Source organism: Limanda limanda, chromosome 8, assembly GCF_963576545.1.
Source record: "Limanda limanda chromosome 8, fLimLim1.1, whole genome shotgun sequence".
NCBI classification, from domain to species: Eukaryota; Metazoa; Chordata; class Actinopteri; order Pleuronectiformes; family Pleuronectidae; genus Limanda; species Limanda limanda.
In genome coordinates, this window is record NC_083643.1 from 16,768,170 (window position 1) to 16,796,160 (window position 27,991).

General features: G+C 44.8%; 1 protein-coding gene across 1 annotated transcript in view; it reads right to left on the reverse strand.

The window, feature by feature from the left end:
• syt7a (synaptotagmin VIIa) overlaps positions 1-27,991 on the reverse strand; it is a 76,792-nt gene that overhangs the window by 14,586 nt on the left and 34,215 nt on the right. The window contains exons 2-5 of the mRNA XM_061076801.1: positions 27,139-27,242; positions 16,779-16,858; positions 15,278-15,412; positions 4,769-4,900 (exon numbers count right to left, since the gene is read on the reverse strand). Coding sequence (XP_060932784.1) covers positions 4,769-4,900; positions 15,278-15,412; positions 16,779-16,858; positions 27,139-27,242 — 451 coding nt within the window. The remainder of the gene's footprint in view (positions 1-4,768; positions 4,901-15,277; positions 15,413-16,778; positions 16,859-27,138; positions 27,243-27,991) is intronic.

Sequence of the window (27,991 nt, forward strand, 5' to 3'; positions counted from 1 at the left end):
ATGGATTTGCACTCTGAAATTTCTCTCCTCCTCCCCTGACATATGGATAGATAGATGGATGTTGGAATGCACTTTGCTCTTTCTCTCCACCATAGGGCTATCTGTTCTCCCCTGCTGCATCTCAGCGTTCCCCCTGTGATGTCAGGATGAGCACGGCGGCCACAGGGAGCCAAAGCCTCAGGGGCAGACTTAACCAGAGCCCCCCCGACGACTCGGCTGATTAGTCGGGCCTGCAAAGCCCCTGTCGCAGGAGGAGCACTGTGTCAGACTCTCAGAGCGTAGCGTAATCAATTTACATGTTTATGTCCAAACACACGTACAGATGCTATCATCTGGAAGCGTCGGAGCTGCTGCTTTGTTTTCACGATCGGATGCCGAAAACAATGGCCACCTCTCACTGTTGAAGCGCACACGTGACCTTAGCATGACCTGACGTTTCATTAGCCTTAAACACACCATCCTTCACCGCATTAAGATTAAACTCCTCCCACTCAGACTAATGTGGTTACAGAGCACAAACACACAATGGCGCTGTTAAATAAAAAACACATTTATATTGATTTAGGTCCAAACAGCCATTTGTCTTTGCCTTTTCATATCCCGTTTAGAAATGTAATAAGCTCATAAATTATGAGGGGAGTTCTATAGCCCACATGGCAATTAACAGATACTCAAAAGACGCTCAGAACGCATCACGTCTCTGAGGCAGGGAAACATACATCTATATCTATTAATATCTGCAAGATGTATTCAGAGGCAAGACGCAGCTCCACTGGCTTACACAGAATGATGCAACATGCATGGATGAATAATTGAAAGACCAAAGGCAAGTGGATTTAATGCTAAAGTGGCACAAAGACCTGTCCCGCCTCCTCGGTCATCAACATCCATCCTCATTGGACGCTCGGCTTGCTGCTCAGGGAAGGAGCTAGATTCAAAGCTCTCGGGGGATTGTTGCTTCTCTTTATAGCAACACTGGAGGAGAACGATGAGTATAGGTTCAGTGAATCGGATCGGAATCGTACGAGCGACGACCAATGAGGCATTAACAAGCCACTCGTGACATCCTAATTACGCTTTCTGAGCTACGCAAACCTATCGATGCCTGGGATATAAACATGTCAGCATGTGTGGCCCCCCTGAATCAAACAACGCATGCTTCTCTAATCCGGTCGTTTTCCCTCAGCTGTTTGACTGAGCGACCTTCCCTTTCCTCTATCTCCTCAGCACGTGTGTAACCTCGGATCAGAAGTCTCCATCAGCACCACCACCAACTCGGGTGCAGTTCAAACGGCTTGTCAGCTTCTGCCTCACTTCCTAAACAAATGGACACGCAGAACGCTTTCATCCAGCGATCGTACGGGCGCACACAAGGTCGCAGAAGGAGCGCGCTGAATCTCACACATTATAACACCTTCTCATGGCCGGTGGGGGTAAGAGTGTGTTTGTTTGGCTTGCCTTCAACTATGGCCGAGCAACAATGAAGCATAAACACTCAGCCGGAGGGAAAATGAAAAGCCTCTCTGTCGTTATTTGTGCCTGAATGTTGTTTTGCATCGCTGTTTCTAAAGAAGCGCTCTGATATTCTGCTTAAGTCAAAACACCAATTGTTCAATAGAGAACATCTAAGCAAGTATTGACAGCAACATTATTGATGATTTAAACTGCTTATTCAGGCTCATCAATGTGTAGGAAGCATTTAAATTGTTTCTTATCTAAGTGGGGCTAGTTTAACTACTTGTATTCTGTAGGGTGCATCCGAACTCTGGAGTCGGGCCCCAAATGCTCCAAAAGTTCTTGAGATTGATGATTACTGGATTGGAACAGAAGAAAAACATTTAAATTCATGATATTTCATCATAACCTTCACCGAGGAGGATTTGTTTGTTGGTTTGTTCGTAAGCAAGATTTATACCAAAAATACTGGATGGATTACCACAAAACTTGGTGGAAGGATGTGGTTTGGGTACAAGAATAATATTTGTATCACTGTCTTTAACATTGTTTTTCATCATTTTCATTGAGACGAATTACCTTCATTGCAAAAGCAGGCTTGTTTACTGAGTGCCATTCTATTTTTTTCCAAATTTTGTTTAATTCTACCTCTTTAAGTCTGAACAGCTGTTTAAATGAAGCCGTCTGTGAAGCAACAGGTTTTCAATAAAAGAGCTTTCAACAAAACGCCTGCAAATTTTTGGTTTAATCTTTAATAGTATATTTTAGAAGTGTTTTATAAGGTAATATCTATACCTACTCTCTATTCCCCCTACTGACTGGTGCACTACTGTGGAGCATCGTCTGAGAGTCTTGTGAACCGGCGATACTCACTTCACAGGCTTCGGATTGGCTGACGTAATTTGCCAGTGACATGTTGCCCCTGCAGCTCAGTTCAGTTTATGTGAATTCAAAGGGTGTGACAAGAGTGATGCGGATATAGAGATGAGTGATGGGCACATAAAGGACATGTTTGATGTAAATGCACAGACGGCGGTGATATGACTATACACAGAGGGGCGTGGAGAGGGGGAGGCGTGTGACAGGATGACTTTGTCTGCGGCTCCGGAGCCTCCCGTTCAGAATGAGCAATATGCCAAGAGCGTGATTGATTAAATCATGGTCAGACATCTGTGAAGTCAGCACTAACACCACAGTGAATGATATACTCCCAGCAAGCTTACACACCTTGCATTTCTAATTCACTGTGGACTTGTTTGAGTGGCTAAATATAGCATTCAATTAAAGTTGGGCTAAATCATCCCATTATACATTTGAATTAGTAATTTATCGTGAAACAAACAAAGCGCCACGCGGCTCAAGTGGAATTAGTTTACAGCTCTGCAGAGGGACGGGAGACAGGAGCGCACTAAAGGCCACGGACATTTAGAGCTTTCATTAGAGTCAAATCATTTATTTTCTCTACTCCCCACTTCTCTGTTGTTCACAGACTGTAAGACTGCCACTCATCCTGTTTTGACTCAACCAAATTAGATGAACCCCAGGTTAATCTGGAAAAAACAGCAGTCAACTCAATCACCATTAATTGAGGCGAGTCCTGCCGGCCAAGTGCTGCACCTGGGGGCCTGCTTCCCCCCCACCTACTAGCCACTTCGTCTAAAAGGAGGTTTCCAGGTGAATACAAATTCTGCGTAGACTAGATTCATAAAAAACATGAGAAAAAAAAATTGCACTCCTCTGTGGCTCTACAGCTTTCACGCTCATTTTGAACAATGGAGGCAGATTTGATGTTCACAAAAAAAATACATTATTACTCGAAGAATACTTTCACGCTTGTTTGTAACGCCATGTGGGAAAAGGCCACAGGATGCTCAGGGGGAAGAGACTAAATCGAGGCAGAGGAACTGAATATAAATCAGCAGTTATCGCTGTTAAAGACTTTACACTACAACTAAAGGTGCTTACTAGTTCACGGATGACAATTACTATCACGCTGAGGAGCCTGTCAGTGTCTCCAGCCTCGCACGTGCAGCTCCGTCCTGCAGGTGTTGCGCACCCCACTCGCCACCTGCATTGTACCAGAGCCCCAGTTTCACATCATGTGTCAAATTGACGAAACTCTAGCGAATGAGAAATAATTGGCATGACAAATAAATCTGGATTTGCTCACTCTCCTCTGCCATTCTGTTTTAAGGTGTGTGTCATATTATATATCTCCGAGTTGTCTCCAATTAGTCACGGAATCAAAGTGAGGTCAAAACGGCCTAATTGGACGGCTGAGGAAATGGAGTGTGTCGCGTCTGCCCGGGGCCGGACCGCACGCAGGATTCCACTGTGGCTGTGCCGTGTGACACACTGATGCACATAAAACACACCCCACCAACTACGGCTCCAAACGAACAACACCAGCACGGTGTGTTTTGAGCCGTTTGTCTCACATGATATAACACGGCACTTGTTTGTTGGTCCTAAACTATTCCACCCCCCTTCCACAAAAAAAAACCTGGTCCTATCCCAAGGCCCGGAATGAAAAGCAATTATTTTGGGAGCTAGGTGGTTCGTGTGTAAGGTGGTTGGCAAGGAAGAGGTTTATTTTTAGCAGCATGTTTATGTAAGTGACTAACATGTTGTGGAATAATGAGGGGGCTCTCTGGGCCCCTCGGTGGAGCTACAGAGACGGGACTCAGAGCAGCAGAGGGTGATTGAAGGAAGCTAATGAGCAGGAAGGGAAAAAAAGAAGGGGAGAATAAAGGACTGGGATAATAAAAGCATGGAGGTACAAAGGAAATACAACAAATACCAATGGGATGTTTCTGTAAGGCATGTAGTGAAAAGACAAACAGAGATGGAAATGGAGGAGGAGAATTTCATTGCCATGGGGGGGCTATTATTATCACGGACAAGAATAAAAAGAGCACTGGCATGAGAAAACACCGTTTTATTTGATTGGCTGGATTTTTAGCAGAATAAAGGACGGCCGGCGAGCGTCTCATCGCTGTGAATTACGAGCCCAATACTGCTTTACAGCCAACATCTAAATGTTCTCATCATCTCTTTACTCATCTCAGCATTGAAGGCTTTTTTTTTCCACATTTGGTTTCATAGTCAGCTCTGCTTTTATTTCTGTAACGGAGAATCGAGCTGTAAAGCTATTTCAGGTGCGCAGGAACTTAAGTGCTGTGACTCACCGAAAACACTACAAAACTACTCTCCTCTAGGTTCTGAAATCATCTCTTGTTTTTCTTCGATATCATTTGAACCCTGTTCTTCGCTCGAGCACACACAACACACACTTTCACACGTTATCCGGTACCTCTTCTCAGGAGGGGGCTCCTGATTGGCCGCTGGTGCTGCCTGCGCTGTTTCCTGCAGGTCAGGGATATTGGCAAAGTCATCTTGCTCGGCCACACCAATGGCCAAAGCCAGGACCACCATCTTCCCCTCACTGGCTCCCCATCCAAAAAAAACATACGACAAGAGATAGAGACAGACGGAGAGAGTGACAGAGGGAGAGAGAGAGGGAGAGAGAGAGAGAGAGAGAGAGAGGCAAGAGGAAGGAGAACAGATGCAAAGGAGGATAGGGGGAAATCGAATGTGAAGAAGGTGTGGTGCAGGGAGGAGAGAAGAGCAGACAGGTAATTCCAGGTGAAAACGGGGACAGAAAGCAGAGGAGCTGCGGGACAATAAGAGACACGTGTGAGAGTCAAACACAGGAAGCAGTAACAGAGCCACGAGGGAGGAAATCTGCTAAACCACATTAACAGCTGAGCAGTGTGAGCACTTTGTCCAGGGAAGGATATTAAAGTGAAAGGCCAAACAAATAAGAGCCTAATGATTTAAATGAAGTGAGGCTGCCGACAGGTGCAGGCTGTGTTCACATCACACACACAACAAATAATTAAGGGAACTGTTGTTGGTGATTAGTTAATGATCGTTAATGGATGTGATCTTCAGCCGCCTGTACACAAGTCTAAAGTATGTACGGGCACACACACAGACACACACACACACACACACACACACACACGGAGAGAGTAATCTATCCAGTTATAAAACCTGCTTCTGCTTTCCCTCCAGACTCACCTTTCCCATTGAACATGCCTGCCATCTTTCTCCAGAGTTAAGATTCAATTAAGCCTCATTAAGAAGATCTGGACTAATTGTTTCTATTTGAGTGACACAGTATCTGGAGGTGCGAGGTCACCGCTTTCTGGGTCAGCGCTCTCGCACTCTCCGTGTCGCACTCCTCATTCCGTCGCCTCCTATTCAGCCACGGTTGCTCTCCAAATCCCCCCCCCATTTTCCCCCTGTTCATCCCCGATCGGCTTCTCTTAATTCTCTGCCTCCTTCCCTCCTTCCTGTCACCCACACCAACGGGTCTATAGCTTAAGCCCCTGAGTGCATTACAGTCTCTCCGCTAAGAAAATACGGCGCTGCCAGGCTGTGGGAAAGATATCGGCCTAAACTTCACAATTTCATCTTTCTTACGCGGCGTCAAAAGCTTTTCTCACAGCACCATGAAGCCCTGTTTAATAATCTCCCTGTTATATGTCTACACCAGTCGTGCCCAGGCTTAAAGGTCTGCTACGCCCCCACAGCCACTTCCAGATAAAAAAAAGTTCACAGAAAAGTAAATATGTTCATAGTGGTTGTATCTACATTTTATATCTTGACTGTTTTACGTTCCTGCAAAGGTAAAAGGTCAATGAAGGAGTTAAATAAATAAAAATGATCAATGCTGTAATTTTAGCAAAAGAAAAAGGATCTTTTATAATGACTCTTTGCAAAAAAAATCAACTTTTATTGTTTAAACCGTTTCTGTCTTGTTCCACTTCCCTTTAGTTCAGACCAGAGGTCTTCAACAGGGGGTCCATGGAGGTAATGCAGGGGGGTCGCAAAATCTCTGGTTGATTAGATAATTTTTTAATTTTTTTAATAATTTTTCATTTATTTTCGAACCAATTTTTTTTCTACAGATGTCTTTAAATACACATTAACATGCATCCAACATATTGTGAGGCTGATTTGACCCTCTGCCTGACAACCTCCATCCGTCCAAGGTTAGATAATTTGCGTTCTACCCAGCAGGGTCCAACATCTCACTAATGTGGGAGTGTGTGTGGTATCCACAGATGGGTTGAGGATTCACTGTCTCTTCTACATGTATGTTTAAAATAAAAACATGAATCTGTGAATTACTTTAATAGCTCGGTGTTGTATGCAAGATGTATGTTTATAAAAGGCAGTGGCATGACCACCCTGTACCCTGCACATGTTTAAATTAAAAACATGAATATATGAACCCGTGTAATATTTGAATAGCTTAGTATTGAATGCACAATAACAGGGTAGCTATGTTTATACATGGCACTAGGCCCAGTTTAATATAAAACACAATTGTATACAATATATAGTAGGGGGCCATGCTCCATCTCTCCAGCAGTTGGGGGGGTCCATGGCCTGAAAAACCCCTGGTTTAGACTATTGAAGCCTCTCGTGGTGACTTCAGAAGTGACCACAGCAGCTCACACTGGCTGGGAATCACTGATTCATTCAAAATGAAATGACCCAGTGCATGTGTTGATACTATCACTACAAGGGTTATTGGATCCCTCTCCTCCCATCCGACATCAAAAAAGGGGCGTCTGCACTCAGGAATATTGGTCAAACTCAATCAATCAATGTGTCGAACATTAAGGAAGCACGAGTGAGAGCAGACATAAACGACACCGGGACAAACGATTGATTTTCAAGCCAAAATTCACAAAAACAAATCTCTTGAAAGATCAATTTGGTCAAACTGCTCCAGAGGCCAGATATCTGTGTCAATGACATCAACACATTCATTGAGCAATGATTCAAGCAGATAAGGGATCTGGCCAAGACTGAAATTAACTGGCTCGAACAATGGTTCGTGTCTATCGCCTGGCCACTGTGTCGTCAATCATGCCAGGAGCGGAGATGGAAATACAACAACATTGACCTCAATCACCCATTAAACATGAAGTGCTACAGTTGACGATTACGGGCGATGTTCTCTGTGACCTTGGCACTTGCGTGAGCTACGTTGCTAATGCTCCGTTAGCCGGTGACATCAGTTCAGCTGTCATTATCAAACGGCCCGGAGCTTTAAAGCATGTAAAAAGAAAAGCGAATGGTAAAGCGCTACAGTCAAATGGATTCGGCGCGAAGGGACATTAAACACATGTCGTACCTTGGCAGTGTCCTTCATCATCCCTTCAATGTGCCCGCTCTCCCCCCCTATCGTCACCCCCCCTCCCATACAGGCCTGCAGCAACAATATGTTGTGGGCGTAATGGTGCTGGTGACATAAGATCAATGCTTCAGGGTTAACACAAATCTACACACAGCTGCTTAACCCTTGTTCTTAAACTGATGCAGCGTGACACATGGCCTGTGCGAAGTACACATGCTGACACACATGTGAGCGGATTTCACTATTTGCATAAAAGCAACAGCGACACTGGGAAAAAAAAGAGGTGTCGTTTTAGTTGCCAAATACCAGCTGAAATATGGATTGGGCCGGCTGGTGTGTCTCCGACGGAGGATGCTCCACAGTAAATCCAGAGGAAATCATTTCATGTAATTGAGGGGGTCGGTGTGAATATAAAATATATTTTGACCACTGGCTCCGTCCCGTAAAGACGATGGCAGCAGACAGGCTGAATGCCATCCCAACAGATGTTGCTGTTTAGCAGAGCACACAGCGTGAACGTTGAACAATTTGAGACCGAGCGGGATGGAAATAGCCGGCAATATGTCGCAGCGTCCTTGCTGCTTTCCACGCACATGATGTCATTCATTCTAAAATTAGGAGAAATGCATTTTGTGACAGATTGTTCACTGAGACGCTCCGCAATTCATTTCAGCTCATTACTGTTACAGCACTGCGCATCCATACGAGGAAATGCTGAGAGCTCATCACTCCAGATCAAATCATTAAACACGAGTATCATAAAACTAATAAGTATATGTATATAAACACTCCCTTTAAACACAATATATAATTATTAATATCGGTGTGTGAGCTGTGACGTCCTGATACAATTAGATGTTGATCCATCTCCTACACAACAACAGGGCTTAACGCTGAAAGACAGCTTATTTACATTTATAACACCCTTATTAATATTTATAAAACATTTTTAAATAAGCAGACCTCTGGCCTCTGGGCTGGGCTGTATATCTAACTGTATATAAAAGATCTCCTTACAAACAGTATGATTAACTACAAAACCTTTTGAAAGCTTGTGCTCCAAACAGTCTTGGGCATCTAAAAACACAAAGCTGCACACTAACACATGCATCCACAAACACACTGCACATGTTTTAATTTGACATTAGTAATATCCTTCCCTGGATATCGTATATACACTGAGAGGAAACACCCAACAGAGGAAACACAGAAGTATATTCTATTCTATTTACAAAGGTAAAAACAGATTAATACCTGCACATTGTAAACATTATGAACTAATCGATCCTAAAACATTATAAAACACTTCAGAATAAAACAAAGTAATTACTTAAAACAAATAGACAAAATAACCAGTAGCATGCCGTACACAATAAGACACAGACAGAGACACAGGCTTCAAGCAGGTGACACTACAAACATTCCATAAAGATATGAAAGAACAATTGTAGAGACTCACAAGAAGGACTTGACATCCAGGCCTCGATTCCTCATCTGGTCCATCATGTAGTCCCAGCTGCCGGGATTGGCATGTGAGCGCCCTGCTGCTCCACCTTCCCTATAGCGAGAGGCACCTGCTCCTGCTGGGCTGCCCCGCGCCCCCCGGGGGCCGCCTCGCGTACCTGCAACCCCACCCTCACCACCGCTGCCACCTCCCTCTCCTCGCCCAGCACCCCCGCCTCCCCCCGGCTGTCCAGGTGCAGTGTGTAATTGTCCCAAGCTCTGGGATGTGGTGGGAGGTTGTGCGAGACCGTGGCCCGGCGGCTGGATGAGAGGCTGCTGAAGACTCTGCTGCCGCAAGAGTGTCCGAGGCCGGGCCAGCCCAGAAGGGATGTGCTCCAAAGTGGATGCATAGGATAGGACCGGATCCCCAAAGCTGGGAGGGCAGAGGAGCAGGGAGGAAAGAGAACGTGAAGAAGGCCATGGCCGGCAGAGGAGAGGACGATGAGGAGGAGGGAAGGAGTCAGAGGTCACGGTAGAAGAAGAAGAAGAAGAAGAAGAAGAAGAAGAAGAAGAAGAAGAAGAAGAAGAAGAAGAAGAAGAAGAAGAAGAAGAAGAAGAAGAAGAAGAAGAAGAAGAAGAAGAAGAAGAAGAAGAAGAAGAAGAAGAAGGGGTGAGGAGGGGAGATGAGACGAAGAAGACGGGGAGAGAATCCTCAGAGATGAGACAGGGTGGCAGAGGGCAGAGGGGAGACACAGCAGGAGAAGTCAGGTTGACATCGGGACAGAAACAGGAAAGTTCACCCAGACAGGAAGTGGATGATCGTGAGGAGGAGGAGGAGGAGGAGGAGGAAGGAGGAGAATTTGAAGACAAAGTGGAAAAGTAGGCAGAGGGAGGAGTGGTGGGAAGAGGGGACAGGAGGAGGAGGAGAGAGAAAGAGAGCAACGTGAGGCAGCAGCAGTAACAGCAGTAGCAGACATAGCAGTAAAAGGTGCAGCCTGAGTGGTCGCTGTGAGCCGTGTGCTGCTGGTGGGCCGGCGGCGTCAGGAAGCCGTGTGCAGACTGTGAGCTCGCCCTGCGTGTCGGCTGCAGCATGTGTGTGTGAACCCTGCGTGTCTGCGTGGTCTGCGCTTGCTGTTTGCGTGCGGGTGGGGGTCGGAGGTGCACCGTCCGGACAGGCGTGATGCGGCCGTGCCCCACGTGGCTGCGTCTCAGTGTGTGGACGGAGGTTCTGATGATCCCGGGCCTTCCTGTCAAGGGCTTTTTGCTCTGATGAGAGATCCCCATTCTCCCGACTCGTCAGTCAACTTTTCCCATCTCTGATAGCCTCTCCTCCTTTTTTCGTCTTTTTGGTCTTTTAAATACATGCTGCTCCTCTAGAGACATCCCGACAGCCAACCATGTCGTACAGTAGGACTCCCTCCCTCTGTCACCATTTCATTTTCCACTCCTCCTCTTTATAAATGCAGTTTAATTGGCTCATTAGCTTCTTTAACAATGTTTCAATAGTCCTGTCATCACAATGGTGAGTGAAACATATTTCACTAATGTGTTCTTTATTTCGGTGCTTTCTGGGCTCTTTAGTATCATCTCTTTTAAATCTTTTCAACTCCCTAAATATAACCTCCTCTCGCTCAGATCTGTGTAACCTAGACTACCAGAATTAGGTCACGAGAGAGCCACTCACATCAGTTTACTCTGCTTTGCATTACTTCACCTATAATGCAATTTTGCAATAAGGCTTTTAGTGCGCCATCCATCATATTTAAGTGTCACAGATGAAAGGATAAAAAGGGAAATGCAGGAACAAAAGAGTTTGTGGGCAAAACAGTAAAACAAAAAAGGCAAAGACGAAGAGTGGCTTTACACGGCGACGGAAAGATGGAGGGAGTGATGGGAACGATAAGAACGGAGGGTGACGATGGAGGAGAAACAGAAAATGGGGTGCGAGACACAAACACAAGAGACACAGACACTTACAGCAGCCTGGAAATAGAATCCAATTATAGAGAGGGGCAAAAAGAAAGATGAGGAGAGAAGGAGGGAATGAGGAGTGAGGAAGTGATGAGTGTAAATGTGTTGTGGAGGAAGAGATCGCAGGCACGAGGTGCCAAAGGAAGGTGCAAAAGAAATCATGGAGAACTCAACTGCCTCATTTTCAACTCGCTGAATCTACAGGGGAGCCTCAATCATGTTGTACGTCATGGTTGTGGGATCCAAGCAGTCGGAGACCAACACGCAATTCGCAATTCCGCTCTTACTCTTAATTAAAAGTCAGGCTGGCAGCAAGTGACGCATTATTTTAGTCAGTGTGTGAAAATGAGACTATTTCTGTGTTGCACTGTTGGAAGTGCACTCGCAGGCTGTGCAGTTCCTCACATAAATAAATCATTTTCTCCTGCAGATTGGTCCAGGAGGCCACAGCGTGCAGCCGGCTGTCTGAGCTGAAGGTTTGAGTCACAGTGCGACGCAGCTCCTGTAACTATTGTTGTCTGCTCGTGATGGCGAGAATTCACCTTTCCCCAGAGATCCTATTGTGATTTATGCCCACACGCTCGGCTCCATACCTGAGCAGCACTTTCCCTGGAGCTGACTCTCACTGCTGATTCACTCACCTAATCAGAGCCCAGGCACAAAACTTACCAGAGTGACATTTGCATTGTAAAACATGAACGTTGACTTTTTAAAATGCCCAGTTCTGAACTCACTTGCTGGGTCTCAGTCCTCCAGACTGCATGTGGCCCTGGACAGTCTGCCACCTCCCGGCCTTCACTCCCTCTGTCACCATGCTCTTCACGCTGTCACTGCGATAAGGACCCCCCCCATCATCCCCATGCCCAGTTGCTGCCCCCTTCTGACCCCCTGACACTGCCCCACTGAGAGAGAGAGACAGGGTGCGGAGGTCCCATGGTGGACAGAGGGTGTAGAAGAGGGAGAATAACGACAGGCAGAGGAGAAAAAGACAAGTAAAGACACGCAAAAGAGTTGGAGAAAGAGAGACACAAACACACACACAACACACACACAAGAAAATAGTTTGAGCAACTACATAAGGAGGTGAGACAGTAGAGTGTATGTGTGGTTGTGTGTGTGTGTGTGTGGCGGGGTGAGGACAGGTTTAGTTTTTCAGGCACGTGGATGAAAAGGTCCAGTGTGGAGAAAGAGAGAGATGAGGGAGTGGAGAGAAGGTAAGAGGAGGAAGAGGAGGAGGAGGAGGAGTAGAAGGAGCCTGTGAAGGGTGAAAAAACCAGCAAGAAGTGACTCCTCTGGGCCTGGAGGACCAGGGGTGCAGCTGCCAGCATTCACGAGCTGGCATCAGTGTGTGGACACTGGTCACTTTGTTCTCATTTTCTCATTCATTTAAGGCATTTGAGGCTGGAGATTTGCTGCTATACGAGGCAATTCAATAGGAGACGTGCAGCAAAGTGCCTCACGGGCAAGTAATCGACTCATTGGGAGAAGTCATCCAAAGTGACATTCAGTTCAATACAAGTGCATCTGTTCCTGTAAGACACCGTCCCACTCTATTTTTAGATAACAATCTGTTCATCTGATAACTGCTTAGCATCCCTAAACAGGAAGCAGTGAAATACCTGCAGCACAGAGTAGGGAAACATCATGAGGGAAATCTAATCATATCAACCTCCAGTGATTAACCCCCCTTCAGACTTTAGAGCAGTTGTCAACTCGGATTCCATTTAAATAAACTGGTTTTGGGTTTGAAATGTCACGTCTGCTCTTAAAAAAGCAGCGATGATCAAAAATAAAGCACAGTAGTGCCCTCTGGTGACATGACTACATTTCATTAATATGCATGGTGCTCCTGCTCCAGGAGACGCAAAAATAGGAGAAACACAGAAAGACACTGTCGCCTGGTGTGTATGCCTGGAATGGGGAGGGGAGGAAGTGGAGTGGCGGTGTGGGTGGGTGCTACTCTTACATCATGTCCCTTTGAAGGTCACCTTTCACATTTCATTCTGACCAATTGACCTGACAGTGCACGTGGATAAGTCATCAATCACAACCACAGCACGGATGACACTGCCGGAGCAACGGTCAACACAGGAGTCATGGGCCTCATTTATCGAGCCGAGCACAAGGTGAAAGTCTTCCCTCTTTATTTAAAAGATATCCGGATATCAAATACGTAATCTCTGACACTTTTCTTCATCTCAAACCAGTCAGATCGACAGAGTGTATAACTCACAAAACTCGATACCTACGTTTGAAAAACTATTACGTCACTGCACAAGGCCTCATGAGAGTGTTATGACCTGCCGCTGATATTTAGCAAATTGCAGGCTCACCGTGGAGTCCAGATGTGAAGATGTGAAAATGTAAGAACTAAAACTCATATTCAGTAAATCTCTTAACATGGAGATTGAAGGTGAGAGGGAGGCACAACCTGTTTGATAGATGAGGCCCATTGCTGCTGAAAGCTGCTGATCTGCAGATGATTGTGAACAGGAAAAATTATTTTCCAGCTCTCTGTTGACTTTAGCGACATATTATTGGTTCAAGTCAGGAGGTCTGCCAGTTTCTGCTAGTGAAGAAAAAAATCTTTTCAATGTTTTCTTATTTTAATTAAAAAGCCGGCCCTTTTGACTGGCTCACCCACACCTGATAAAACAACTAATTTCACCATTACTGCAGTGAAAAGTTCATTTATATTTCACTGCCAGCCCGAGGAGAAATCTATGAACAGTAAATTAAAACCTTGAGGGGTTTTTGTTTTCTTAAAAAAAAAAAAAAAAGAACTTCTACAGACACTGGGCTCTCAAGCTGGTTTCCTGAGATCAGCAGCCACCATCCTCAGGCAGAGTTTTCAGACAGTAATCCATATATCCACAGTGTTCATAAACACACCACCACCTCCTTTCTGCAGGCAATTTAACACACAGTCCACAACGGCTGGGTCTATTTAAGATGACCAGTTATTAGACAGTTTATCAGACAGATGCCTGGTAGCAGGATGTCTGAGCTCAGAGGCCTCTCAGTGCCCGCAGGGAGATAAGTATGACCTTGCAAGGGCTTTATTGGATTCAAGTGCCTATAGTGAGTAAAAAGTAACTTATATTGCATCAAGTACAAACACTGTATCTCTCAATGTGATTGACAGTGGATGAAGTTGGAGTGCCACAGTGTTAGTGCAGCAAACGTTTGCAATTAGGGTGGATGGGGATCAGAGAGAAGCCACAGATGGATGTGAACCACAGGTGAACACTGGCACCACACTGCAGCCTGGTGTAGACGGTCAACCCTCCACGACAACGACAAACTCACAAAAAAAAAGGCAAATTTCAGTTGAAACAAGCAGAGGACAGGGAGATGCACAGGTTACAGAGAAGGCGGGGTTAAAGTGTAGACTTTTGGAGAGGAGGGCTATATATGAGGGTTGTCCGTCTCCATGGTTACAGCCCATGGGAGAGAGGGGAGAGGTTAGAGGTCAGGAGTTAGTGGGAGCAGCAGGGCTGTAGGGAGTAAGGGGGCATGTGAACACGTGCCTGTGTGTTCATTAGAAGGTGACAGGATGTGAGGAGTAGCAGCAGAGATGAGCCTGGGGGGGGGCTCACAGGGCCGCGCTGCAGCGACAGTCAAATGGCTGTCACGGGGACGCTGTAATGTTCCTATATGACATTTTCCTACGCTCACATTTCCCCAGCAGATTATGAGTAATCATTAGTAACCATTCGTGCCCTCCGGTGTGCTGACATCGGGTGGGTTGTTATTGTTGCGGTTATTACTATTGTGGATGGGAAAAGGGTTATTCAACGATAATAATAAAGTCTAGAAATGCGTTTCTATTCTGCCACAGTCTGACATGTGGTTCGCTCAAAAGACCCCTGGCCACACAACCCCAGGTACCCCTCGGTAAATTTCGTCCTAAAGAATAGAGCAACTATAAAGACCATTAAACCAGGGGGATTTAATGTCTGATGTTATAACATTTATATCCAATGGTTCAATTTGATGAGAGGCTATAGTGGTGGTGATTGCACAGAAAGGATTGATGGAGTGAGGAGCGGAGAGGAGAGGAAGTCAGGGAGGTGAACAGAAAGCAGAGGAAGAAGGGGAAGAGAGGGAAGGGAGAGTGACACTGCCCCTGCCTCGTTACAGCCCTGCTCGGGGGGGGAAGTCTCTTACCAGCCTTGGACCAAGACTCACTTGAGTGTGAGGCGAGGATCTCCATATTGAGCATAGGGAGAAATGTTTAGTACGAACTCCTTGGGAGGATAGGAGCTCCACTTCTGCTGCACTGTGCTGCTGTCATTGTTATTCCAAAAGTCTCTGTCTAGATCACTGCGGCCAAAGAGAGAGACAGGTCAGAGCAAAAACAGCCATGGAAAGCCTTGGCACTAAGCAACCCACTCGCACCAGCCGCTCCAGCTTTCAGGGGCGATGCCAGTGATTCGGTGTGAGGGAGAGAGCTGGACTTAAACGGCTGCATTAAACAGGAGTTTGAAACAAAACAAACCCAGATGTGTGTGTCTATATCTACCTGGAAAAAACACCATGGTGGTCCGACTTTGAAAAATAACCACAAAAAAAAGGGCAGCCTGGAGGGAACTGTATTCACAAGAAAGCTTTTCATAAAGCAACGTGCGGCAGCAAACACACAGAGATAGGAAAAAAAGACAGGCAGCAAGAGAAGAGGAGGTCATAATCTGATGAATACATACAGCGTGTGATTACATTCGGTTCATCTAGCACAGCACCACTGACGGAACACATTGGAGTAAACACTGAGGACTCTGGGCTCCCCCCGTCCTCGGCGCGAGCAGAGAGAACGCATGGAAGCATGGGACACAAGACAAAGAGATAAATCGCACACGGTCAAAGTAGAGGAGGAGGAAAAAGGTGAGCAGAATCACTGATGTCATACAGATCACACAGCGGTGGCCAGAGCTGTAGCACAGGGACAGAGCGGGAGAGAAAGGCAGTGCGCGGAGAGGAGCTGGAAGGTGAAATGACCGACAGAGCACACCGATGCTGCTGGAGCCAGTGAGAAAGAAAATGCAAAAAATTAACATCCCCCCACCCATCCCCTCCTCCCAGGTCAGAATACATTCACAGAGTCCGTCTGGAGTTCTTCAAACCATCCGCACAGAAAATAAAAAAAGTAAACATACAAATTCAAAAAATTTGCTGAGACGACAGCAGGCTATAGAAGAGAAGAGGTGGTGAGCAGGTTAACAGCAGGCATTTGGTGGAATAAAGTTTTGTACTTAGCATTACAAAGCTGGCATTTTCTGCTGCTGACCTAAAAGGTCACCTTTCATCACGAACAGAAAATACCTTAATCTGAGTCTGAGCCCTGGAAGGAATGTTAGATCGAAAAAAATCAACATTTACGCTCCAGCAGTTTCACAATAAAAGGAACCTGCGCCGGTTAAAGCGACACGGAGACGCTCCCTAAGGCCTGCACTTAAGCGAGACCTATCTTACAGCCCATTAGATAAGTGCAGACCTGTCCAGCAAACAGGCAAGACAATGCAGATCTCATCTAGGCTGATTAAGGCAATGACCTTTCAATTAATATCTGCAGAGCATGCTCCTCATTTTCCGCCTTGTTATTTTTTTGTGAAGTGACCGTGGAGGTGCTCAGAGCAAATGAAGTTCATTATCACCAGATTATTCTACCCCAACCAGTTACCAGGGCACTTACTTGATGGCTTTCTTCTCCCCTCGCCCACGTGCTGAGTCTGGAGTGTCTGCTGTCTCCACTCCCGGCTTATTCCTCTTCCCCTTGAGTCAAGCGGAGGGAGGGGACCACAAAGAAAGGAGGGAAACAAAAGGTTAGCGCGGATTTGTCCTTTCAAGCTGTGTTTTTGCTTCACAAATTTCCAGCGTAAACCCCCCCCCCCCTCCCCATTATCTCAGAAACACTGCGACATCGGCCCTTTACCTGATAATCACCTGATTACACTCATCAAAGTCAAATCAAATCTGCGGTAGAGAGGCATCTCCGGCTATGATTATCATTCAAACCACCCTGAGATTTACATGGCAATGGCCTCTTTAAGGTAATCTGCAGGGCACTGGAGAGAGGCCTTGAGGAAGTCCTGCGGCAGCCTGATTTCAAATAGGCAGAGCATGACCTGCTGTAACCATGGAAATAATGGCAAATTGAAGGTTTTCGAAAAGTGAGGTCTGCCGGGCACATTCTGCTGGAAAAGCTCATTACAGTTGAAGGTGTTTCACATGTTTCACAATGCAGGTAATCTCTATTGACACTTTGTTACAAGTGGGACAGGGAAGGGGATCAGTCTAAAGCTGCCCCATGATGCCGTGCGGCGCTCCCTGAAAGTGACACTCCGATAGCCATCAGGGATGGGCGAGCATTCTCTGGCCCAGAAAATGAGGGGGAGTAAAACACACTGACTTGTCACCGCAGCTTGGCTCGGACAATTGAATCTTAAGTCGGCTGAAGGAAAATTTCCTGTGGTGGGCTTTGCCTGTTTGGGGCTGAGATTGTGTCTCCGGCCTGGAGATTTCTGTTTGTACAGTTATACACAAAATGTGCAACGACCCTGTTTCCGTTCTATTCAGAAGCCAAGAAAGTTTTACCCGAGGACATAGACAATTATATACAGGAGGACACATAGAAAAAGTGTATAAACTGATTTGAAATTGCCTGGGAAGCTCACTACCTGCAATCCTCCTGACAGTCACGTTTTCTGATTTCCTGTTGGTACAATTCTCTGTGTTAACCTAACTAACCCATCAGTGACATACTGGTTCCACCTGGTTGTCCTAAGGTGACACAGAAAGTTCTATAAAAGAAGGTACGCGCTGTTAATATGACATCAAGCCTTTATTTCTGTGCCGCTGTAGCAATCTCATCCACTTTTGTTGCCATTTTTCTGCTGCATTATAACTATGGTTAAGTAGCTATTCAGCTAAGGAGGGAGGAGACTATGCTGCCAAATAAGCTCTTATTCAATCAATATTAGACCTATACTATTTGATATGCCCAACAAGTCAGACATTCAAAAGTCTGAACCCAGGCTGAATTATGAATGATGAAAACAATTGAAGTAAAACAAAAACTAATCCAAAGTGATTCAAGGCCTTGGCTTTGGAAAATAGGATGATCAAATGAAAGCCCCACTGTCTATGGAGAGGTTGCAACGCTGTGTATAATTAATTTCTGCATTGTGACTGTTTGAACTATTCGATTAGATGTGAAAGACACAAGACAGCAGACACGTTCACTAGGCAAATAGATTAAAATTACAAAGCTGACGAAGGTAAAATCAAGTCCTCTCCAAAGAAAGACTTTCGTACTCGATCCTTTCGATGTGAAATTACTGGCATGTTGGGTCTTGCACACACGAGCAGAGGACACCAAGAACAACAGCTCTTAAAAAAGGTGACAGCAAAAAGCCATCAGCCCAGCATGTACATATTTAAACCATGTAAACACAAGCCCTTGGATGCAAGTGCTAAACTAAAAATACAGAGAGGCAATCAGCCAAAGGATATGTATGAGTTTCTCAGCGCCCATAGGTAGCAGGAGCATATGGACATGCAAATTGCACCACAGCTCAGTGTATATACTGAGCTTCAAAACCCTGATGGCGGACTGATGTCGACTCCGTGAGGTGCCGATGACACAGACATACTGTAATTTCAACCCGCAGCCCACACCACGGGTGCTGTGGCTGTGGTTATTGTTGGATCTGTCACAAAGCCAGAGTTGACAATAACACCGCTGGGCGAGGGCGATAAAGCCCACAGAGATACTGCTGCGTAAAATTGATATCCATCGCACACGAGGAGACAGAAGCGCTCATCTACTGTACACACAGAACCGACCTGAATTAGAAAAGGTCAACAAATGAATAAACATAGATGTGACAGGAACAACTAGTTTAACAGCTACGTATAAGAGGAGTGTTTGTACTTTACGCACTGTATTCTAGATTAACGGTCTTTTTAGACTATCGCAGAGTTACTGTATAAATTGAACGCATCACAAGATATCAGTATGTTCTCAGCCGAACGCATTACCGAGAACAGTCATAATCTTTTATAGTCAGGCTTTTGATGGCTGCTTGCTGGCAGAACACAGGGACTGACTTCACATCATTTCACACCAAATGCAATAACTCTTACCTAAACGGGACAATATCTATATACAATAAGCACTGTGATATATTCTGTATTCTTTCATGACAATTTCTGCGGAGGCAAAACTGACGGAATTTCTGTCAGACGAGGACGAGCTATCAAAGGAAACTCATGTATCATTCAATGCTATCGTAAAAATTTCAGGAAGATGGTGAGACACATGAGGGTGACTGAGAGTCCGGTAAAAATAGAAATCAAATTTGAAAAAGAAAAAAAGGGAAAACAGCCAGCAGGAGAGAAGTGAAGGACAGAGCAGGACGGCATGTGAGATGAAGAGATGATAGGGAGGGAGGGAGGGAGGGACAGGTGTGAAAAGTGAACTGAGAGAAACAATGAGTGACAGGAAGTCCCGCGTGGATTGTATGTGAAAACAAGGAGGGAGACTTGTACACTCTGCAATAGACATCAAACCCAAGGATTGTCGATTCCACACACACACACACACACACACACACACACACACACACACACACACACACACACACACACGCTGGGCTTCAAAACCATCTCCTCCCCACCTTTCCTCCAGCTCATTTGCAAGAGTGAATTACAAACACTCTGCTTCTACCTTTGATGGGAGGTGTGGAGGCTCAGTATGCACAGTGATGAACAGAGCTCACCGGCTCTATGGACATGAGACAATGAAGGAAATCAGCTCCGTACCACCGTCCGCCACCCCCCCGCCCCCCCATCCTCTACTCAAATACCCTTGAAACTACTTAAGTCTAATTTACACAATCCGTCTTTTTATTACACGACAAAGGGTTCGGTGTGATTGCAGTGTTCAGCGCTGTCTCGGGGTTCGAAAATCTCTCTGAATGATATGATGAGCAAATTATGAGACAAGCTGAAATTGCAGCAAGCTTCAATTTGGACAAAAAAACACAATCCACTTACTCTTTTTTTTAGCAGCCAAACCATGTTATAAATTACATAATTAATGTCTATGTCAGGGGTATTGAAGTGAGGGAAATGATGAAGATGAATACCCATTGCCTAAAAAAAGCAACAACCAAGAATGAAGCTTTTTATTTACAATTTTAAATTTTTTACATTATTAGCATAAAAACTAGAAGGGCAGTCAGAGAGCCCATACCTCCTGCCAGGGCTAATTCCGGATCTCGCCATGCCAAAGCTGCGTTTACCCATAATTATCTAGACCGTGGTGCAGTGTTTTGCCCCATTTGCCCCACAGCACTATTTGCCGCATGCTCGCTCACGCACTTAGGCTATCGTCTATAATTCTTTTACCATCCATGCAGTCAGACCTCATCGTTTTAGCTGCAGTTGTTCACGTACCCACAAATGGCATGCAACAACGTTCTCTCTCTCACGTCACAAGTTCATTTTGAGTCCGTCAATCAGAATCTGTTGCTCACTTGCCTACCTGCTACTGCTATAGATTCATCCAATTCTGTAGTGAATGCTACAAATTTAATCTTGGAGCTGCTGCAAAATGGAATGGGTTCTTCCTTCCGCCCTTTTCCCACTTCTCCACAAAAGTTCATGGAAATAGGTTCAGTCATTTTTGCGTAACCCTGCTAACAAACAAAATGAAACATTGTGTTAGTTCATGCAGGATACGGAGTCATGTGCCCCAGCCTCCACCTTTTAGTACTGAGTCTAAATATGGTTGTGGTAAATGGTATTCATCTTGAAAAATGTATCTTTCCTACTGGGGGGATTTTGCATGTGTCCAATGGTTTGATCTTAGCATGCTGCTTGGCTAATCCACGTAACATCCAAAGAATGGAGCCATCTGCACCAAGCATAACCGTAATACCATAACCATAAATGGGTAAATCATGACAAAGTGTCCTGTCTGAACATATGTTGATGTGATGAAAACATAACCTCCTCGGTGGAGGTAATTAACGTGGGCTGAACCTTGGTTTGCATTGTTGTCTCACAGCAAGAAGCTTGTTGGTGTTTGTATGGGTTTTTCTCTGGCTTCCTCCCGCAGTCCAAACACATGCTGATCGGAGGCAGATTGATCTTTGACTGAATTGACCGTAGGTGTGATTGCACAATGGTTGTTTGTCTTTGTATGTTGGCGCTGTGATGCGTAGGTGACCTATCCAGGGTGCACCCCACCTCTCGCCCCAATGTCAGCTGGGATTGGATCCAGCCCTCCATGTCTCTTAAAGGGTAAGCAATATAGATAATGGATGAAAGGATAAATCAAGCTTAAGTAGTGGTCAAATAAAAAGCTAGATTGGTAGATTTTGTATTTGCTAGACCCCAGCAGACGAGTAGGTAAAGTGTGGACTGCCGAGGGCGATGCTGAGGGTTTTCTTGAAGAATCCAGACATGGGAGGAGACGGAGTGAAACTACCACTCTCTCTATCTCAGCTGGCAGTGCTCTGCCTTCCAACACCCAGCTGTGTTTGTTTGCTGTGAATTAGCAGGCAGCAAGAGTCTACATGCTCGCTCAATATTACCCACATCACACCATAATTAGAGGGGAGTGCACTATTAAAATGGTCGTCCGCCACTAAATCATCAAGTGATCATTCGCTTTTCAGCATCTGTCACAATATTTTTTTTATACCTGGCTTCTTCTGTAGTATTCGGTGACATTGATAAGCATGCAATCGCGGAGGCATAACATTTACATATCACCAGGAACCCTGCCAACACTGACGCTTTAACTTTGACAGGTCAAGACCTTAAATCCAGATGAATGCCCTGCTATTATCATATTCCAGACCATTCTGCTTTGAAATTCTATAATTATTGATTTGCACATATTCTCTCCTCTGATTGGCATAATTACTATCATGCTCCTAATAACCGTGAACTCCTAACTCCCGTTTAATGCCACCTAAATGCCGAAGGTTGTTGATACAGGCTCAGCAGGGGAGGAGGGGGGGGATGCATCGTGGCTGTGAATCTGGTCAGATTCAATCTCAACTCCAACACAACTATGTCACGGATCAAACGGCACACAGGGCTCACAGGAGCGCAGGCACGGGGGGTTCTGAATGCCAAACAGTCACCGCTGCTCAAACAGATGTTAGCTGCACCACCTCTGATACCTGGAAAGCCCACCCAACACCTTCAACACCAGCCCCCCGCTGACAATCATCAGCCCAAAGACATGGGAGATTCATAGCCGGGTGACTCATTGTATTTTTTGTTGTTGCTGCCACCTTTGTCTTTAAGTGCAAACAATAAATCAGACAGTACAGGAGAATAATTGGCGCTGCAGAGACCTGAGTAAAAGTGGCTCGTAAAACTGTCAAAGGTTTAACACATATTCTAAAAACAGACTTAGCGGGCCAAGTGAAGGAGACAATAGTGTGCAATGTGCCGCACTTCCAGGGGGCCGGGATAACCGAGAGGCGAGCAGGGGGACGTCTCTGGGATGACTGCGCATGAGGACTTTTAAAATAAAAACCCATCGCGCTGGTTGCCAAAGCTAAAACACCGAAAGCAACACTCGCCCAAAATGTCTTGTCCATTAACCTATGAATCATAACCAAAACTGGCATGGGCCCACTCGCAACTGACACGTGAAGCTTCAGGGTAACATTTGTCCTTATGAGAGCTGACACTGTCAAAGAGTACATTCGGAAATATCAGAAAATGTAAGTTTCAGACGGGGACTGGCCTGTGGTGGCTTTATGTGGAATGAGTTATAAACACTGAGCAGTTTTTACCTAATGGGATTTTTATTTTTTTTTTATGTGCATAGAAAATCAGCTTGCATTAATGACAGTACGCTAGATACAGTGTGCATCAGCGGGGGGGCTCTGCTAAAATAACCATGTTTATGCAAATTATGAGGTATAGATATTCTAATCAGGTCTTCAGGGAATTCAGTACAACCATGGAAAATACGAGAGATAAAAAGATGAAGGGACTGAAAGGAGCGTCTCGGAATGTATAGCTGCCGACCCGCCATGGCCGTTAGTCACATATAGAAATCAACACACCTCAAGTGCGTTGACGTTAATGTCTGGAGACAATTTATGGCAAGATTAGAAGTATTTGTGCTCCATCATATCACAATGCATCATCAACAGCACAGTTGTCATCCCAGAAATGGCTGCCATTAATCACAGTCACACTTTTTTTATTGTATACATTAAGCAGCTGTGTTTAATGTGGTTTCACACCAGTGGGCTCTGTCATGACATTTTTCCCAAAGTAAGTGGTCCGAGACCACAGACGCCTTACTTAACATCTTAACACAATAACATATTGGATGCACTCTATGGTGTCCTGCATCACAACACGCAGACACACACACAGCCGTTCTCAGATAGGGAAATTGGATCTGAGCATTTTCTGAGCTTGTTCAGGTCTGAGGCGTTAAAAATAAGGGAAATGTCTGGAACATTGAGGTGAGGGGGTGGCGCTCGGGTAGAGCACGCAGGAGGCAGGACATCACAGAATTCACCTTTCTGTTCACGGCACACAGACCCCGGCGTTGGCCCTTATCACTAAATCTTGAATCTCATTGTCTTTCCCAGCATCATAAGCGTCGTACATGTCGGGCAGTTTTTTCATCCTGACAAATGTGTGTCCTTCCATTTTCGCATCAGTCACGTGTTAGAAGCATCATCGACACGCCCACTCGCTCGCTGTGAATGATCCTTTTACTAATAGTCAAGGCAAAGTAGCGTTTTACGACCGACTAATTGTAAAGTGTTTTTTTTTAGCATAGATCATTTCTATGAGGTGTTCAGAACAACATACTAAAAGTCTTAAGAAATCCTAGTTGAGGAAATATGTTTAATTCTCATCAATCCGAGATGTGTGCCAATAAGGCCAGGCAACAATACACCCCAAAAGGGCAATTTTTTTCCTTTACTCCTATCAAATGAAAATTTACACAATGAAAGTACCCATGAAAAGTAAAAAATGTTGTGTTACAGGTTTCTTTGAAATTAATTTGAATATGCAAATGAGCTATACACTAATCGAATATGCCTGGACTATAAGGAGCTCTGAGGAAATGCTCTGGAAACTGTCTGTGACAACTGACATTTGCGTTGTCACAAACAGCCCTCTGTATTATTTCACTGGATTCGTTGGAAGTGTCTGAAAGCAGCTATTGTTGAGATATCTATGTTTTGTTCTCTATCTTATGAATATATTTTACTATATTTTACCTACATTATATCCTGTGAATCAATATTAGCTGTGTAGTCTATAGAATTAACAATATTACAACTGTTTCTTTTATCTGGAGTGATATATAACTTCTGGACTCAGATACAGGGTCAAACACAAAGCACAACCATCTGAGTGTCAATCTGACTGCAAAGTGCAACTTGGGGAAAGCGTGAGAAGGAAATTCATCTTGAGATTTGAGATAATGAAAGCACGGATTCTCAGGAAGGAGGGAGGATGCGCCAGGACTAACACAAAGAACCATTTCATGAATTATTACGGGAAAAACATATGAAATCCTCCTCTAAGTCTAATCTGCTGGGTCTCTCCACTGTAAAAGACTCCCTGGAAACTGTCTGCGACAACTGACATTTGCTTTTTCACAAACAGCCCTCTGTATAATTTCACTGGATTCGTTGGAAGTGTCTGAAAGCAGCTATGCACCTACTCCTGAGTGCATAAGGGCTCAGGTTAAGATTCACTGTGTGTGAATGAAAACCACGCTACCAACAGTGTTTCAACTGTGAAAGAAGCCTATAGTCATGTGTACGAGGATGTGGCTGATAGTGGCTCTCACAAGGTCATAGAGCCAATAGATCGTCACCTTATCCCAGCCCACTGCTGCTCTGGGGCTGCTGCACTCCACTGTCACAGGATGGAAATAAGATCCATTTGCAGCAGCGCTCCGGAGAGGACCGCAGGGACTTGCCAAGGTGCTGGCAGCAGAGCTTCCTCCATCCACAGCAGGAAACTAGGAGTCATTCACTGCTCCATTTACTTTTAAAGTGAAATATCAAATATAACACAATGTTCCAGTGAAGCACACAATAGAAAGGCTGGGTTATAGCACTTTCATTTCGGCATTAAACATTTTCCCCCTGGTTCATATATATCATAACGGCATCAATGAGTAATGTAGGTACAGAAACGTTACTGGTTATTAAACAGCAATGTATGCAGTGAGGTGTGGGGTTTGCAGAGAGTGATGTAGTGCCAAATCCTGCCACCTATGGACCAATAGGTTTCACAGCAACGTGATTGTGAGCTGAAACAATACAGACGGAAATTGGATTTGAGTAGTAGCTGAAGTAAGGTCATCTTTGGAAAGATTTTAATAATATTAAACAAACTAAAATAACTCATTGAGATGACTACAACATGACTTTTGCTAAAATCACACTATGAGGTTGTTAAGCAGCAGTGGTTTAGGTTGGGTAAAGCAAATGACTGGGTTGGAAATATTTGAAACTTAAAGTTGGTGAATTCATGCAAACTGTGAATAGAAAAGAGTAGATTTGAGGCAAAGCAAGTTTGTTCATATAATTTACTTCCTTTAATAGCTTAATTCATTTGCGTGCAAAAAAATGTTTCAAGTTGGTCCCAGACTTTTCTTCATTCAGTGAAGTTAGAATATGAGTCAGCTTTGAGGTTAAGATAAGCGGCCGGTGTTTCTGGGTTGAACAAGTAAAGGATGAATCAGAAATCAATTAACTTTAAAGACATGCAAATTTAACCAAAAAAAAAAAAAAAGGGTAGAGTGAAGTGGCACTCAGCCATAAAGCTCTGTCTGACTAATGAGGAGTTCCCTCCCTTTAATCAATCACATTTCATACAACATAATCACAATGATATGCCCTCTGTCCGAGGTCAGTCGGCACCGTCTGTGTTTCTGCTCATTGAGTGGACTGGTCCTGATGCTGTGTCAGCACAATGTCCTCATGTTGTGGCTGCTAATGTCTGAGAGATCCATACTGTTGTTATGAGACACGGATGTAACTGTATACATCCTACTACAGTTATATGCGGTGATGGAAAACAAACAAGTACATTTACTTCAATGTAATAGTACTTTAATTCCCTATGCTCTAAGCTGTAATCTAAGACCTTCCAACAAACACTTGCAAGTAGTTCCTGAATCAAAGTAACTAAGGGCGACCATGCGTCTGCCATCAGGACCCAGAGGAGCTGTAACTCCACGCCTGAGGAGATTAGACTTGCTAATCACTGATAAAAACATTTTTATTCGAAAGATTGGTTTTATTTGTTGTTTTCTTTCAAATTATATTTGTTCTTGCTTGTGGCAACTGACTGATTATGGCTCATTGTCACGTTTCAGATATGATTTGTTAGAATTACCACAAAGCAGTATTTATTTAGAATTTAATTTCATTGTACAGCAGAACATTTATCATCTCTCGACTAGATTTGGGCTAATTTTGATACTTGAAGAACATTTTAAAACTTTCATACTTTTATACATTATCATTTTGAATGAGGGACTTTTACTTGTAATGGTGTATTTTTACATCTTGCATTAGAAATCCTAATTAAATAAAAGATCTGAATTATTCTTCTACATTTGGTTATATATCTTCATTAGCACCTGTCTCCTGAAGGAACATTCTCAGTTCAATATGACTGCACATAATATCTGCACACATTGTGCTCCGGTGCTCCAAAGTGTCATTTACTCGTGAACTCACAGCAGACGATGATTATTAGAGCTCTGATTATTAAAGTTAGGGTAGCAACAAATGTGACTCTGAGATATTCTGTTAGTGAAGCTCGGGTGTTTATGTGTTCAGGTTGGTGTGTGTGTGCGTGTGTGTGCGTGTGTCTGCATGTGTGTGTGTGTGTGCGTGTGTGTGTGTGTGCATGTGTGTGTGTGTGTGTGTGTGTCTGTGTGTGTGTGTGTGTGTGTGTGTGTGTGTGTGTGTGTGTGTGTGTGTGTGTGTGTGTGTGTGTGTGCGTGTGTGTGTGTGTAAACTCACCAGCTTGCGTTGACACCAGCCACAGACGCCACAAAGAGCCACCAGCCAAACAGCACACACTGTCACTGCGAGGGAGACCAGGAACACACTGAGGGACACTGAGCCTGGACAGACACACAAACACACACACACATGAAACAGGGAGGCAGAAAGAGAGAGAAGAAAAATGAGTGATGTTGTCGAGCACAGAGGGATACATTTTGTTCATTCTGTTTAGAAATATAAGCATGGTATTTTCAGCGACAGGACAGAGCTTATTGTGTGCCACAGTTAGTCTAAGTCTTGTCAAAAAGGGGACAACCCAGAACTGCACCGTCTCCCTCCACGTTTAATTTAATATCCAGGCTAGGGCTTCCATTTTTACATTCTGTCATAAGGAGCTGAGAAATACAATCTCATCACTACCCTCCTTGTGCCGGAGCATTTCAATACCTTTCCAATAAGGGCTGGAGCCAGGCATCACTCAGCTGCACACACATCACTGTCATGGTGTCACAGCTTGTTAACTGACAGGCTGAGAGTGAGGGAGGGCTGGGGGGAGGGGTCGGGAGAGAGAGAGAAGAGGGGAGGCCAGGCTGACAATACCAGAGAGCTCATGATTAATGGGTATCAGTAGAAGCCAGGGGTGGACTGGCCATCTGGCATACCGGGCATAATCCCGGTGGGCCGTTGACCCAATGTGGGCCGGTCTGGTCCGCTATGTTGTTGTTTTGGTTTTTTTCTTTTCTTCCTCTCTAAATTCCCTCCAATTGGGCCGGCCAATTGGCTACAGAGGGCTAGCAGTGTGTTGCCAGCATCGACACATATTATTGGTCTATTGTTTGTCATTGTCAATCAATCATGGGCTGACAGG